Genomic DNA, 15,052 nt, shown 5'->3' on the forward strand with positions numbered 1-15,052 from the left:
GCCGATGTGTGCACGCAAAGTAGGATTTCATGTGATGCGTCCCTTGTAACATTTCTCCAGCTGACAAAATTCTCTTCCACAATAATACTTACATCCTATTGGTCAACACATGTAAGACTAATCAATAAAACCTTTTGGTTAATCCACATTTTATATCAGGTGGTTTGGTCACGAAACCTCTGGAACAGACATAAGTCCTATTTCTGTATGTTCCATGAGTGTAACTCTTTTCTCACTCTCCAACGGTCCAATTTGTTGCCTTCTGTTTCACATTACGGGCTGGCAAGGGAACAGGCTGGGACTCTGTAGGACAGAGGAGGAAGGAGGGGAGGTAGAGGATGAGAGGAAGAAAGGAAAGACGGAGAAGCATCTCAAAAGTGGTGAAAACCTGCCATCGATTTAACCTCCTCCAGCTGGAAATGTTTTGACAGCTGACGGGCGAAGTCTGTATTATGAAGACATTGAAAGGAAAAAATCTCTTCCTCGCTATCGGAGTCACAAGAGGCGAGTGTCCGAAACATACGAAGAACACAATGTTTTGAAATACAGCCTCCAAGAATCTTAGCTTGATCCCTTTGTGTGACACAGGGGTTGACCATATAGGCTGCTAACCAAAGGATCTTCCTTTTTCTTTTTCACTCCCTCACTCCCTCCCTCTTTCCCTTCTGACAGAAAAGCCTGCCCAGGCCCAGGCTTTGGTAGATAATGACATCCTCTCCTTGGATTAATTGTGAGGGACACATTAAGCAATGGGGCTGACACTCCCTGTAATTAAACTGTTCACACCGACGAGTTCACACTGGAACACTTCCTCTCTCTCTCTCTCTCTCTCTCTCTCTCTCTCTCTCTCTCTGTGCTGCTGGAACTGTTGGCCTGTTTAGAAATGGGAGGAGACATTATAGTGGTGTGATTGTGAGGAAAGTGAGTGCATCACCTTGTGAGATGTGAGGGCTCTGCCTGTGTTCACAGAACTAGAACAACCATATTGACCAGAATAATGAACCCAGATTACAGGATGACCTCACCCTTGTTTTTGGATTTAAAGGCAGAACGCCGTTTGTTTTATCATAGTGATGATTTTTCGTCTCGTTGTAACAGGTGGTGAGAGTCACTCGCAGGACTCTCAATACAGAATCATTCAGAGGTTTAACTAGTGCGTGAGTATAAACTGACAGGACCTGCCGTTTGTTTTGTCACAGTCAGTGACTGTCTCTCGGCTCTTGAAACGAACGGTGAGAGTCACTGGCGGTGCTATCAATAAACCATTCAACATTGAGGCTACTTCTAGCAGTCTGTCGTATATGTATCACTATTCCAGCTGAGTTCTCACTCTGCATGGTTAAAATATCACCATATCAACAACACCACTTCCTCAATTCAACATCCAACACGAACAGACCTCTGGCCTCGCCTTTTATTACTTGATCAAAAATGATACTGTCTGCATTAAAACATCTGGTTACACGACACACTATTTTGTAACAAAGCACTGCTAAGAAGCACTCACGCACATTCTGGTTTTTAACTTATTTAATAGGTTTTTTTGATAGTTAGATATTTATTTCTCTCCACAGTTCTTGCACTTTTATTTCAAATATTCACTTTGAAAACCTTATGAAGGAGTTTATCAATTTTCCATTTTACTTCTCTTTGAAATTCCTCTTACTTTTGAACTCATGAATAGAAATCGACCTGTAGTTGATCATCGCTGGCAAAACATGAGAGGATTTGCCATAGCAATTTGCACTCCCACACCTGTGTCTATGTGATGCCTATTTAATCTATAGTTCCAATAAATCGCTTTGGAATACATTGAAATTAAATGCAAAATTGCAATGCATTATATGGGTATCAGCAGATATCCTAATGCAGGTGTTGGAATAAGTTCAGAAGTAAGAAAAAAAATGGATCGTTGCATCTCTGTTTACAAACCACAAACAACAAATTAATTTTTTAAGAAACACCTCAAACTACAGCCGTAATGCCAAATCAGGCCACGGTTGTAAAGTGGGAGGGCCAATGACTCCTTCCACACTTCCTACCTCCCTACTTCCAGTGCTCTTGCTGAGACCGCACCCATCTCTAAAAGCAGCCTTCATTTTGATCTCACCTGCACACCTGTAAAGTTTAAATGACAGCATCTTGCACAATTGAGAGGCTTTCGCGGTGGCAAAATCTGTCTACAGACATACAGGCAGACGTATAAACACCTGGCAAAGTACACACACTGTCGCGGCTGGTAATAAAATGACTCATATATAATAAATACTCACATTTGATAAATCTGATGCTGATAAAAAGAAAGACTAACTTTATAGAAAACGAAGGTGCAGACATTGTGCAAAGTACACAAGGACAGACTAATGGAGGAAAGCGCAGCGCCCGTAGCTCATTTAAGGAAGAGGTGGGTTCATGTTAAATGTGCACAAAGAGCCCTTAAAATAACTGTTGTGTGAAAAGTTGTTCTTTAAGTAATTTGTTACCATAAAATCTTATATGTGTGAACTGGGAAGGAGGTGAGAGGGTACACGTGTCTGATCTTTATCTGTCTTTCCCTCCCCCCCCCCCCCCTTCTTTTTTAACCGCTATGTACCGCCTTCACACATTACTACCCAGCAAAGTCCGTGACCTTTTCATGAACACAGGCATGTAGCCTTTGCAGTCATATCTCATATTGAGCTCCCTAATGCTCAGACTGTGGATGCTGTGCTTGCTGCTACGTCGCTCCTGTCCTTGCCTGCCTGCTTTGCTATCGCCTCGGGCCATCGGGGCCCTCAGTGCTGTCCACTGAAAAAAAAAAAAAAAAAAAACCCATCCGCTGTAATTGAAGAAGCCACTCTAATGTGACATGCACATGCGGGCTCGCAGAAAGGTTTGCATGCTCACACTTCCAAAATGTGCATGATGGTAGACACACATGCACAGACATACCGTGTAAATGCACACCGTGCACAGGCAGCTAAGTACACGAATGCACACACATGCACGCACACACTGACCACATTGCTCTTTGGTAGAGGTTATTGGGGGGTTGGTAGGACTCCGGTGATCCCATGTTTATACACACGCACACACACACACACACACACACACACACACACCATAGACCAATAGTTGCCCTCTGACTCTAGTCGACCCCTCCTGAAGCACTCAGCTCCTCCTCTCCTCTCCCGGTGTTCCTGTGTTGCTGTTATGGGTTCCTGTTGAGGAGCTGAGGGCTCTATTGTTGTGTGACAGCGGTTCCTGTGTACCATGTCACGGCCTACTGCTCCCTCTGTCTGCCTTCCTCTCCAAAGCCTCCTCTTCCTTTGCTTGAGTTTAGATTTGCATCTCGGGTGACCTCATCTGCACTTTACTGTACCATTGGCACAGCAAGACTGATGAATAAAGCAGGTGAAGTGCTGCATGGCATTGTTGTCTTGTAAATAGAGTTGCAACTGAATTACTGCAGAAAGTTAAGAGGCCATGCTGACTATGATAGCAATGAAATTATGGTAAATAAGGTCTATTTAGTGTTTTGCAAGTTTATGCTATATAGCTATACATCATACTATTTTGAAAGGCAAGGCAATATAGAATATTTCTGAATTAACTTTTGCAATAAGATTAAAGCAACACACGTTATTTTCTGTCACATGGTAATTGGTAGGAAAAAGGATGACCCTGGTATCTCTCTGGTTAGATGGCACCATCGTGACTCTGCTGCATACATTAAAATGGAGAACACATCTGACATGATTAACAGCCAGCCTCCCAGACTCGGGTTATCATTACCACTCCAATCTGTGCTGCTTGACTCTCAACAGGTTTACTCCCCACCAACCACGCTGCTGTTGCAAAGCACCTTGGGTGTTCCCAAACTCGCCCGCCGGTAACCCATTACCTAGACATACGGAGACAAACGGCGCGAAGGTACGCAAATGTTGATGCAATCAGGTTGCGAAAACATCTCCAGGGCCACCGCACACCCCCCCCTCTCAGCTCTCTCCCTCCTTCCCCACTTCTTTTAATCTCTCCCTCTCTCCTTCAATTATCACAATGTCACCACCACCGGGAAACTTTCCTTTTGGTGATATAACAGGGAAAGAGCTTTGCAGCGGGTGAGCCGGCGCTCCACTCTGTCATTGTCATAGCTGTGGCTCTGACAAAACAGTTTGCGTACCTGCTTAAGTATTACAGAAATGAACACCTCCCTTCCAGGTACAGTAATCAACTGGGTGACGGGAGACAATTAATTAGGTCCATCTGCATCACTGCCTTTACATAATTAATGGGGCTCATTACTGCAGCACTAGTATGATGTGGAGCATGCTAGCACACTCACTAGCTCAGAGCACGATAGCATCAAAAGCAGTAGGAAAGTGAAGGCTTCTGTTTGTTTGTTTCATTTTGTACAAACTGCCCTCTGGTTGACTAATCTGCAGTGCCGATTGCAGTTTCCTAACAAAATATGACGACTTCTTATTGGCTTATTCCGAAGGTTTTGTTGGCCTACATGCTAAACCAGAGCAGCAGAAAAGAAACAGTACTGGCTGAAAGTGAATGCCAAGACGTTTACTTTACTTTTGATTGTATTATAGAACAGCTGCGCAGTGACAACCCACTCAACCACACTTCACTATAAAGGAAGACATAAGGACATATATTATACATACATAACACTTCTTTTTTAATTCAAAGCTTTGATTGAGGGATTGGAATGAGGCTTTTAATGTGCATCATCATATTGTATGACGTCATCATCCTGAAATCATCCTATCTAAATTTGAAGATAGTGATTCATTGGAATAAATGAGTTAGTAGTTGTTTTTTTAAGACTTGTCAGTTTCGTCACATAGATATATGTAGGTGCAGACTGAGCGCTGTGGAGCTCGCTGTATGTGTGTGTGTGTGTGTTTGAGAGAGAGCGAGTAACAGAGAGAGGGGAAGAGAAGGTGGAAGGGGGACTGTTGTACGAAAAGGTGTCTTTTAGTCAGTCAACCGCCAGCCCGAACCCGCCCAACATGCATCACTTCTGGAATCTAAGTATACAAATAGAATAGCCAATAATATTAGTGCATGTAGCATATGTGTCCTTCATCTGCAACTGTGCAGAAAGACCGGATTTAAAAAGAACGAATATACAAGCAAACAAAATTTAAATAAGCTGTGCAGAATTGAAATGTTGATTTAGAATTGAAATGTCAACATTATTTGGTAGAACCCTAAACATTACATGAATAATAAAAAAAAAAGAAGTAAAGTAACAATGGAACAACTACACATAAAGTATGTAAAAAGGTGTGACTTCTGCTACATATGTGAATAGCAGTGGGGAATCAAAGTGTGAGGCAACTCTTAAAGAATTTCAATTATGAAAAATGCCATAATTGGTGTGTGAGCTAATGCCTCCTCTCTCAGCTGTTATCCACAACACTTGAGGCTAATGAGCTTTGACGGAAACTCGTTCCTTTCCCTTCCTTCCTGGGATCAAATTAAAGAACACACAGGTAGATAGATCCTTGACTCATTCACCCGAGAGTCATATTTAAACCTTGAAGCAACTCAAATGATCATATGGCATGGATGAATCTATACTATAAAGGTAATTGGTGAGAAAGTAAAATTAGATTATGTTTTATTACTTCCTTGTGAAAATTACAAGTTTGATAATAATAGGCCATTTGCAAGTTGGTTATTGAACGTGGATTCTTTTTTTTTTATTGTTTCAGTGCTGGAGGGAGATACAGACTCTTTTTGCTGACTTCTGAGTTGCAGCACAGCACATCCGGAAAACTATTTTTCACTTAATTGATTCTAATCATCTTTCATTTTGTTTTACTTGCTTCAACCTTACTCTGTTTTGTGTTCCTGACTTGTACAAACAGTGGGTAAGTCATGAAATCGCACATGACATTGGGAAACCTCTGATGCCCTGCACACTGCAAATGCATTTCCTTCATTAAAGCCACATTTCATAGCCTGTTACCATAAATAGCCTGTGATTTTAGTCACATCACGTGTAGTTGAGTCTACACGTGATGTGACCAGTGGTGACAGTTAAGGTACATGCGTCCCTGATATTTCAGGTAAAAAGAGGGTTGGCCGGTCAAGCAAAGTGCAAACTGGCTGACAGATTTCTAACTTGTTTCCATTAAAGGTTTCCTGACTGATGCACAGTCAAGCAACAAATTACTAACTGTGATCCAGTACAGCTGAAATGCCTCTAAAGGGTGCAAGAGAAGAGGTTCTAAAATGACTGCAGCATGTTATAACCTACCCTCAACTGCTAAATTAACCTTCAAATACTTTTCACTCGTGATTCTCTCAAAATCATTTTCCATTTTGCAGTTGCCCTGTCTGGCACCCTGACATACAACCGGCATCAAATTAGTCTAAAACAAACAAGAAGCATTTGCAGTTCCTGCTTGCCCCAGATCTGATTTGTTGAAAATGTCATTCTTTTTCCTTTCAAGAGCACACTGTTCAATAACTTTCTAAAATTGGCTCAATATCAGTCTGCTGCTGCTGCTCCTGTGAGTACCTTGTTTTGCTTCTCCTCATTCCTCCTTTCTCTCACTCAGCTAATGAAGGCCTCGTGGCCCACTGTTATTAAAATTACGCCCTTGCCTCTGATATTAATTGGGTCCGTAATAAGGAATGCGTCGGATTCATTATTTAATTGCAAGGGCACATTTGGAATACAGTTTCTGAAATGTATTTTTAATGAAAAACACTACATCCTGACCTAATCATATCAACCTTATTCTATCTAATTAAGGATGCAAAAAATCATTAGAGTTGCAAAATATTAGCTTCAGCTCTGTCGGGCTGCTCCTTTGCTCGCCTTCATGAATATATTTTTTTCCTGTCTATGATAAATAGTTAATGAGGGGAAAATGACAAAAATTTGCATGTAGGCAAATTAGTCTAATAGGGATATGTCTTTGCTGAGTTAGGAAAGTGACCCTTTTCACAGGAGAAAGTGTTACAATAATTATGAAATAATGGCACGGCCCATCTTATTTTGATGAAAAATGGCCAGCTTGAGTAATGTAAAAATCATAAAATGCAATAACCCTAAATTTTCATCATGCTGGAGAATGTGTTAACGTGTTAGCATTTTAGCAGTTTAATAACAGCAAATTAGGGACAATATGAAGTATGCTGTAATTGTTGCTTTGGAGGGAGATTTGCAGTAATGCGAGGATGATTTACCAGTGCCACCACAGCAAGAGGCCATCAGCGGCTAAATGAAGCATTTTCTTAATCACAAACTTTGGGGGTGTAATTCCCTTCAAAGTCTCCAAACATTGGGAGGTTCAATTTTCTCCCAATAAACAGGTCCATCACCATCCCATTAGCAGCAGTGTAGTCACCTCTGGCAGCCAGGGCTGCAGTATGTTAAGGCTTACAAGACAGGTGTTCAAAAAAAAGGACAAACAGCAGTTGAACACTTTATGTATGTAGTGAGTTACAGAGAACACAAATCTTATCTTATGAGTGTAATATTAAATTGTAAGACAGTAAGATGGATGTGCCCTTTTCCAGCACCAACACTATTCATCTTCTGTCTGTTTCAGGAGGTCAACTACTGATACTATGTTTAGGCAAAATGATGGTTGCTATTCCAGCCTTTTGAAGATGTCTACGATCTGCCCGCACAGTGCTCAATAAAGCGTCAGATCAACACTGTTCAAAACTAACTCGTTGTATAGACACTGACTGATGAACTGCAATCATTATTTCCATTTGTGTGACAAATTCCAAGAGATACACTATTTATTAATGGTAATCAGGTATTGAAAAATGTCAACCGCTACCAGGGGGGTTTTCTGTGAAGTGTCTGCTTCTAATTGTGTTTGCTGAGATGCAGATTGCTGCCGTTCACATTGTGGGGAGTAGACCTTCAAAGTGTGGACTACTTTGTCGATGCGGGGTTCCACAGAGGAAGTATGTGTTCTGATGATTCGATTTTCACAATCATACAAACATTAACTATCTTAACTCTCACAAAACATGTTTTGGATTAGTCAGGACAGTTTTTACCCCCCGCCCCCAGTATGACAAAATGATTGATAAGTTCTTCCACCAGAAACCGAGAATCGACTGTAGTTTCTGGTTCCATTTTACCACTTTACAGCCACATAAACTTGTGCAAGCAAAGAGCAAGGGTGTTAATGAACACCCTTGCGAACACCGAGCGATGCGTGCCACTAACAAATCCTGCAGAATAAATTAAAGGGGGCTGCAGTTTGATCGCTGTGTTCCATTTCCCTTATCTCAACAAGTCACATTTTCAATCACTATGCAAAGATTTCACATCGGGTGTAGGCTCGGTGCTAATACACTGCCCTTCCCTGTGTCATCACCATCGTCCTACGCTGGGCTGTCAAACATGCGACTGCCTCTCCCAAGCAATAGTCATTTCATGGGGACATGGGATTTATGCAAACTAGGGGCCTGCATTCCCCATGACACCAAGTTGTCCACGTTAAGAGAATGCCCGGCATAGCATATGCTCATGCGCCCTAGCCTGTGTGTGTTGATTGAGCAGTCTTTCTTTAATGAAATATCTTCGGAAATTGGTTTCCACCGACTAATCAGGCAGCCCGCTAGACGAGTTTCTGTTTTGGTAATTATCTTGTACTAATTAGAATGAAGCTAAAGACCTCTGAGATGAATTCTCAGCTTTCTGAAATGTAACTAAAGAAAATGTAATGATATAAAATGAGCCTATCCTATACATCCTCTCGGACATAATATCTTTGTTTAAGTGACCAGACTGGACGTGGTGTTGATGAACCGCGTGATGCCATCATGGCTGCAGTTAAATGTTCCGATTAGTATCGCACTCATGATGCCACGGCCAGTCTTTCCTTCAGCGCCGCAACATGGCAGAAACTGAAATTCCTCGGCTATACACAGTCCAATCTAACGGACAAGTATCAGTGACCTTTGGTTCATTCTCTTGTCGGGTAAACATCAATTAGCCCAATTAAACGGCAGGGGTTTGAGGGGAAGACCATTTTCTAGAGAGACAGGAGAGGCTGCAGTGTGGTGAGATGCTTACCTTGCGCCTCTCCCCATTAAAGCCTCTCCACTGCTCTGCCTTCTTCACAATGTAGCTCAGCTCCTGATTGGACAGCTCCATGTCTTGAGGCAGGAAGTACGTCCCGTCCCTGGCTGTGAGCCGCTGATAGACGTCCAGCATGCGACCATCGTTGTGGAATCTGGAAGGTGTGGTGTGAGAGAAGAAGTGAGGAGGAGGGAGAAGTGGTAGCAGGGGTGACGCCATCCTGAATCACTGTCTTTGCCCTGTAAAGGTTGCATGGGGTCAAATGGCAAAGCAAGAAAACCTCCATGCTAAACATGTCGTCTTTTTTCACAATGGCCGGCTTTTATGTAACTGGTCAAATCCCAACGGTCCCAACTGGTACAAAATATGAATCTTCGATTGATTTCACAAGGCATGTTTGCAGTGTGACGCTCTATAAAAGTCTAATACATCAATACAAACACAATGAAAGAGCAAAAGGAATCAAACAAATTGGCATGTGAGTGGGAAGCACTTTGTTAACACAAGCTGCAGCGATGTCTGTGTTTGGCTGTGGGTCTGCGTGGTTGTGTGCATCTGTTACTGTGTGGGAGTCAGATCCTGGGATATTCTTCAGTGTTAATGCCGAGCTTCAAAGATGGCAGATGCAATGGACGTGCTGGTTGCAGATGTGTCTGGAGAGACCGGCTTGAGTCACAAGAAAACGTTCGGCACAGCAGAAGGCATATCGATTCATACCTCCAGATGAGCGCACATCACCAAAGTGTTAGTTTTCCTTTGCACAGAAGGGTGCATGCAGCCAAGGCCTAAAAAGAATCACCATGTCTGTAAACAAATGCCTTGGCTGACCATCAAAACCAGCAAACCTTGTGCCCTTCCATAGAGATTCTAGTCTGTCAGAGGGTAATCAACTCTCAAATAAAACCAACATCAAGGAGACGGGGATTTATACAAGAAGCTGGTACGGAGCTTTGAACTCAGCATCATTCCCCATCGCTCTTGGGAGAGGGCTGTTTGTAGAATCTTGACCTCAGACACAGGAATAGCATGTATTAATTTTCATCCTACACTTGAATCTTGCTTCTCATTCATTTATGCGGTCTCTCTCTGGGAGGAATTCTCCATCTTTGCATCTTGGTGCTTCAAAACAGGCTCATTTCCTTGGTGTTGGAAGTGCCCTGAATGTACGTATGTGTTACTTACATCTGAGGTTCGACCTGGATGGTAAAGCTCTCATCAGCTCTTCTTCGGTGAAGGGGTCACTTTAAGGACACGTGTTAAACTCACGGAATATATTCTAACGGAATATTCATCATGACATGACCATGGCGGATAAAAAAGGGAAGGGTATTTTTGCATGGGAAGCGTACATACATTAAACAAATGAATTTCTAGATTTATGCAGTTTTTTCTGTCTTTGACTAAATCAAATCAATGAATAAGTTATCTATTATTACTCTTTTATTGCAAACAAGTAAAAGAGTGGCCAACCTCCCAATTGCATGCCAATACACATGAATTTTACAAGATAATATAGCCAATCAGTGCATTTTTGATGATGATCATTGAGTGATTTGGCTACTGTATAGCTCTGAGTCCATGCTAAAACTGTATGCTTTATGTACATTTACAAACATGCAAACTCGAGAAACACAGACATTATGTAAGGGAATGCAAATCGAGTATTTTTTTCTTTTGGTTTTGAACCTTGTTATCGTTGGAATGTAACGACACCAATATCAATGTAACGTCACTCACTTTGTGTTTATGAAGTTTCAAAGAGGATAGAGGTGCAAAACACATCAATGATGTGTATATTTGCAGCCAGTGAATAAAAGCTGCCTAAAATGTAATTATAAAAGGATAACAGTCCATTCTATCTATACATATAGCCTGGGGCATTTTTTTTAGAAATAGGTCACGCTCTGTGTCAGAGCCCCTTCCTTGCAGCCAATAGGAAACTGTAACCCATAAAATTATCAGCCTCGCTTCAGCCTCGTGGCCTACATTCAATACAAACCCGTGTGGCGGTTGAGTGGCAGAAGTCATTATTCCCGGCTGCTGTTTTAATATTGTCCATTTAGCTGGAGCCCGATAAGCGTCCCGCTTACTGAAATTAGATGGCACCCTCTCCTCGGCCGCCAATCTCAAACTGATTAATTCAATAAGGGTTTTCTTACATTTTGAGCCGTTAATGGGATTTGGTCTCATATGAGGGTGGGAGAACACACCTTGGACGAACACTGAGTTACATTATTCAGTAATTTATCATCCACCCTTTTGCTTTTTCTTCCTTCCATCCTGGAAAAAAATGATGTCCTTCTATTATTTAAAAAGTGCAATAGTCATCCTTAAAGCTGTGAATTTAGAATCGGGGGTTCTGCTGTGCATGTTTAAGTCCGCCCTCCCATTGCAATGCAGTGCCAATCTCCTGTCATTTTCTAAAACAGAGGGAAAAAAAGCAATATGTGACTCAACAGTTAGTGACCACAGTTGTTTGGAATCATCTAACAGCTCTATAAAAAGGACACAAGAGCTTAGTAGAAATAATGTGTTAAAACAGTCTGAGGTGCTAAAACATAATACAAACCAAAATGTGTGACCTCAATCTGCAAGACATGAGTGGAACACCCAATGCAGTAAAATAGAGTATGTGTGTGCACCACCATGTAGATGCAGTCCATTTCAATATGTATGAAACCTGCAATGATATCAACCATGCAAAACATTCAGCCTAATCGGATAATATATAACTCCGGTAAGGGGGTTATATATTCACGCTATATTAAAACACATCTAACTTTTGAATTACAAACGCTTGCGGTTTTCCAACCAATTGCAGAGTATGGTGTGCTCAAAAAAGGCAACTGTGTGGTGCGTGTATTTCTGCGTTTGTGTCTGGTAACTCTGTGTGTGTGTGTGTGTAGATGTGTGAGGTTGATGCATAGTCGCATAAGTAATTCCATGCGACTATAAAATCAAAATGGATTAGATCAACATTTGTTTTCATTTTATGTTTTTTTTTTTTATGTGCTTTTCTGTGGACAGAGGAGGGGAGGACTTGGCAGATTGGGTGGAACATGGCACGAGGCTGCGGGGGTGAGAGGTTTAGAGTCATTTATGAACCGGTGCTTGGGAGTAGTAGGCTGGTAAGGGCTGGAGTTGTTTTCAGCAAGGGTTTTCCCCTTTTATTGGTTTTACCGTCCCTACGGGCTGCGTCAATTCAAAAATATCCAAATGATAATTCCCAGCTAGAGCTGCTTTTTGGACATCAGGAAGGTTAGACAGAGCTCAGAGTTAGGGTTGAATGAGCAATATAGTTTAAAGAAGAAACCGGTTCCACTGGAACCAGAATGGATTGTATTTAATGTGCTCACCGCTCTGTTTTGCCTCAATGTAAACCCAAGTACTGACATCCATTGGCATTATGTAGGTTGCTCTTCAAGCAAAAGCCAAATTTGTTGCATTTCATTTCTTCCAGAAGATTGGCTCATAGCAGGTAGCTTTGCTGTCATATAGAGTGAACAAAGACAGCAACCTAATCTCTTTTGGATCTCAAAATAATGCTCTTTTACTTCTCTTCTAATGGTTGAATATATTTGATATTCGATTTGGTGAAAATTTCTGCCATTGAGAAAGGTTTCTCAAAGGCTGTTTTGTCATTCATCAAGGTCAGCAAATATATTCACAATTTGCCAAAAGACAGGAACTGGATCAGGTCATCGTCTTCCTGCGTGTCTCACCTGAGGATGTTAATGGAGAGGATGGTTATGGAGAGCAGGAAGAGGACTGCGTAGAGGAAGAGAGTGATGATCACTCCTGCTGCACCTGATTGGTCAACCCGATAGAAGTGCCAGTAAAGCTTGGCCGCGTCACCCACCGGTGTGTCTGGGCTGTAGGCGAGACGCTGAGGAGACAGAGATTGAAAGAAAAACAAACAAACATATATAGCTGTTAAAAAGGCTGGACATTTACACTATTGGGAAGCTCTTGCCCAGGACAGAGATTGATCAAAGGAAGATCTCATGACAGCTCAAGGACTAAGTTTCACATGGTTTCACATGGTTTCACATACGTTTTTAAATGGCTGACTTTTTAAAATCTGAAATTTGACAAAGGTTTGGATTCATTTGTTCGTAATCAGCACAGCATATAAAGAGTTATTTCGGTCAGACACCATAACAATGCCATTTAGCTAGGATTTGAGTTAGATATCACCTCTGGTCGACTGTGAACCGTCCAAATCATTTCAGTCTTCCTCACTGACAAAATCCAAGCCACTAACAAAAAAGACACCCATCTAACCTTGCACATTTTCTTTCTCACCCCCCCCCCCCCCCCCTTTTTTTGTAATCTAAAGTCACTTTGCCAAGATAAAGTGAACTCCTATTTAAAGTGCACAAGTGTCCAAGTTATTTTTAAGTGACTTACCCCGAGGACGGCGTCCACTGCAAAGACTGCCAGGGGGTCCAGGACTGTCCACACTCCCTGAGCCATGATAAACTTTGACGTGAAGGAAGGGAGTGAGCCAAATATTTGTTGACAGCCCCATCTGATCAGAACCAGCAGGAACGTTACTGCGTTCAAGGTCAGGGGACCCACCACCACCATCGCCAGCTCCTCCCGGGTGTGGAGCAGAGAACTCTGGTAAATGAGGTCCACCGTGTGTGCGTGGAACTGGAATCTGGTGGGGGGGGGGAGGAAACGGAGGTGGGTGATGTGCTGTGATGTGGGTGTGTGAGTGTGAAATATGTGTATGTGTCAATATGCATCTTGTGTATATTTGCGTTGGTGACGCTTTGCAGCTTAAGGGCAACTGGTTCCAGCAATTCACACACTACATTGTATTGTTTGTGGTTGATTCAATCATAGTTAATTAGTCTGATGTCAATTAACATTGGAATTTGCTGTTTTACTAGCATGTGCTGCCTTACTGGTCACGTGTAAAATGTAAGAAAACTAATATAAGATAATCTGTATATATCTATACATAAATTAAACAAAAAAATGACATGTCAAAAATTGACTGAAGCTACAAGTAACAGTATTGACACCTGTGCTATTACTTGAGAGAGCTTTTCTCAGCCCCCTGTTGTAAGTTAGACTCCCCATTTACTGCAAGCCTCATGAGTTTCTTAATCTTCCCATCAGTCAGGAGGAGGTAGAGCCAGTGTTGGGAGGGGAGAGGTCCAGTCTTTGCTCATTAATTTCCATCTGATTTGCTCCAAGAGTCAAGCTTCTCTCAGATACTGTCCATTAATCTGACAGTGGAGGTCCACTGGTGTTTTATCTGCGAAAAAACGTCTAACACACAGATTTAATCCTCCAAAAGCACCTTGTTGAGGTTACCTCACTGTATGACCGGTACAGACAGAAGAGTTCACTGTTATTTTTAACACTGTAGAGTTATATATCCCAGATAAATTGCACTGATAAATCTCATTCAAAGAATGACAGGGAGATATTTCATTTATAGGGAATCTTGATATAACACAATAAAACTTTCCAGTCCAATAAATTCAAACAGCGTTTTGACATTGGCAGCATCATTCCATATTAAATCAAATTCGGTGTCTCTTCAAATGTGATATTTGAAATTTCAAACCTGCATGTACAGGTGTAAGCATGCACAGTGCTATTGTCAGGCAATGTGGATGTTGATCGGCTGTGGAAACTAAGACTACTAACATTTACTCAAGGACAACAGGTTACTAGTTCTGAGCATTTTTATTTCATGCTACTTCCACTTCACTACAAAATAAATCTTAAAAACCTATAATGAACATGTAATACATTGTATTTTACATTGTAATAAAGTACACTGAACTACCCAACGGGACAAAAAAAGAATGTTGGCCCTACCTGACCCAGCAGCTAAAATGCTGCTTAGATATTGATGCATAAGCAATAAAATGCCAATAATGTAATATCTAATATTCATCACTGACAGGGGCATATGCCTGGGTGCATGATGAGTCGTTTTGCATTTGCTTTAGTTAAGCCAACTTTCGAACA

The 15,052-nt window shown here is 41.7% G+C and overlaps 1 protein-coding gene across 1 annotated transcript in view; it reads right to left on the reverse strand.

Annotated features, from left to right (window-relative positions):
* Positions 1-15,052, reverse strand: part of ofcc1 (orofacial cleft 1 candidate 1) — a 79,600-nt gene that overhangs the window by 14,824 nt on the left and 49,724 nt on the right. The window contains exons 18-20 of the mRNA XM_031850285.1: positions 13,469-13,721; positions 12,781-12,944; positions 9,053-9,212 (exon numbers count right to left, since the gene is read on the reverse strand). Coding sequence (XP_031706145.1) covers positions 9,053-9,212; positions 12,781-12,944; positions 13,469-13,721 — 577 coding nt within the window. The remainder of the gene's footprint in view (positions 1-9,052; positions 9,213-12,780; positions 12,945-13,468; positions 13,722-15,052) is intronic.

The sequence above is a fragment of the Anarrhichthys ocellatus genome, unplaced genomic scaffold (assembly GCF_004355925.1).
Source record: "Anarrhichthys ocellatus isolate YVR2014 unplaced genomic scaffold, GSC_Weel_1.0 scaffold10, whole genome shotgun sequence".
Classification (NCBI taxonomy): Eukaryota; Metazoa; Chordata; class Actinopteri; order Perciformes; family Anarhichadidae; genus Anarrhichthys; species Anarrhichthys ocellatus.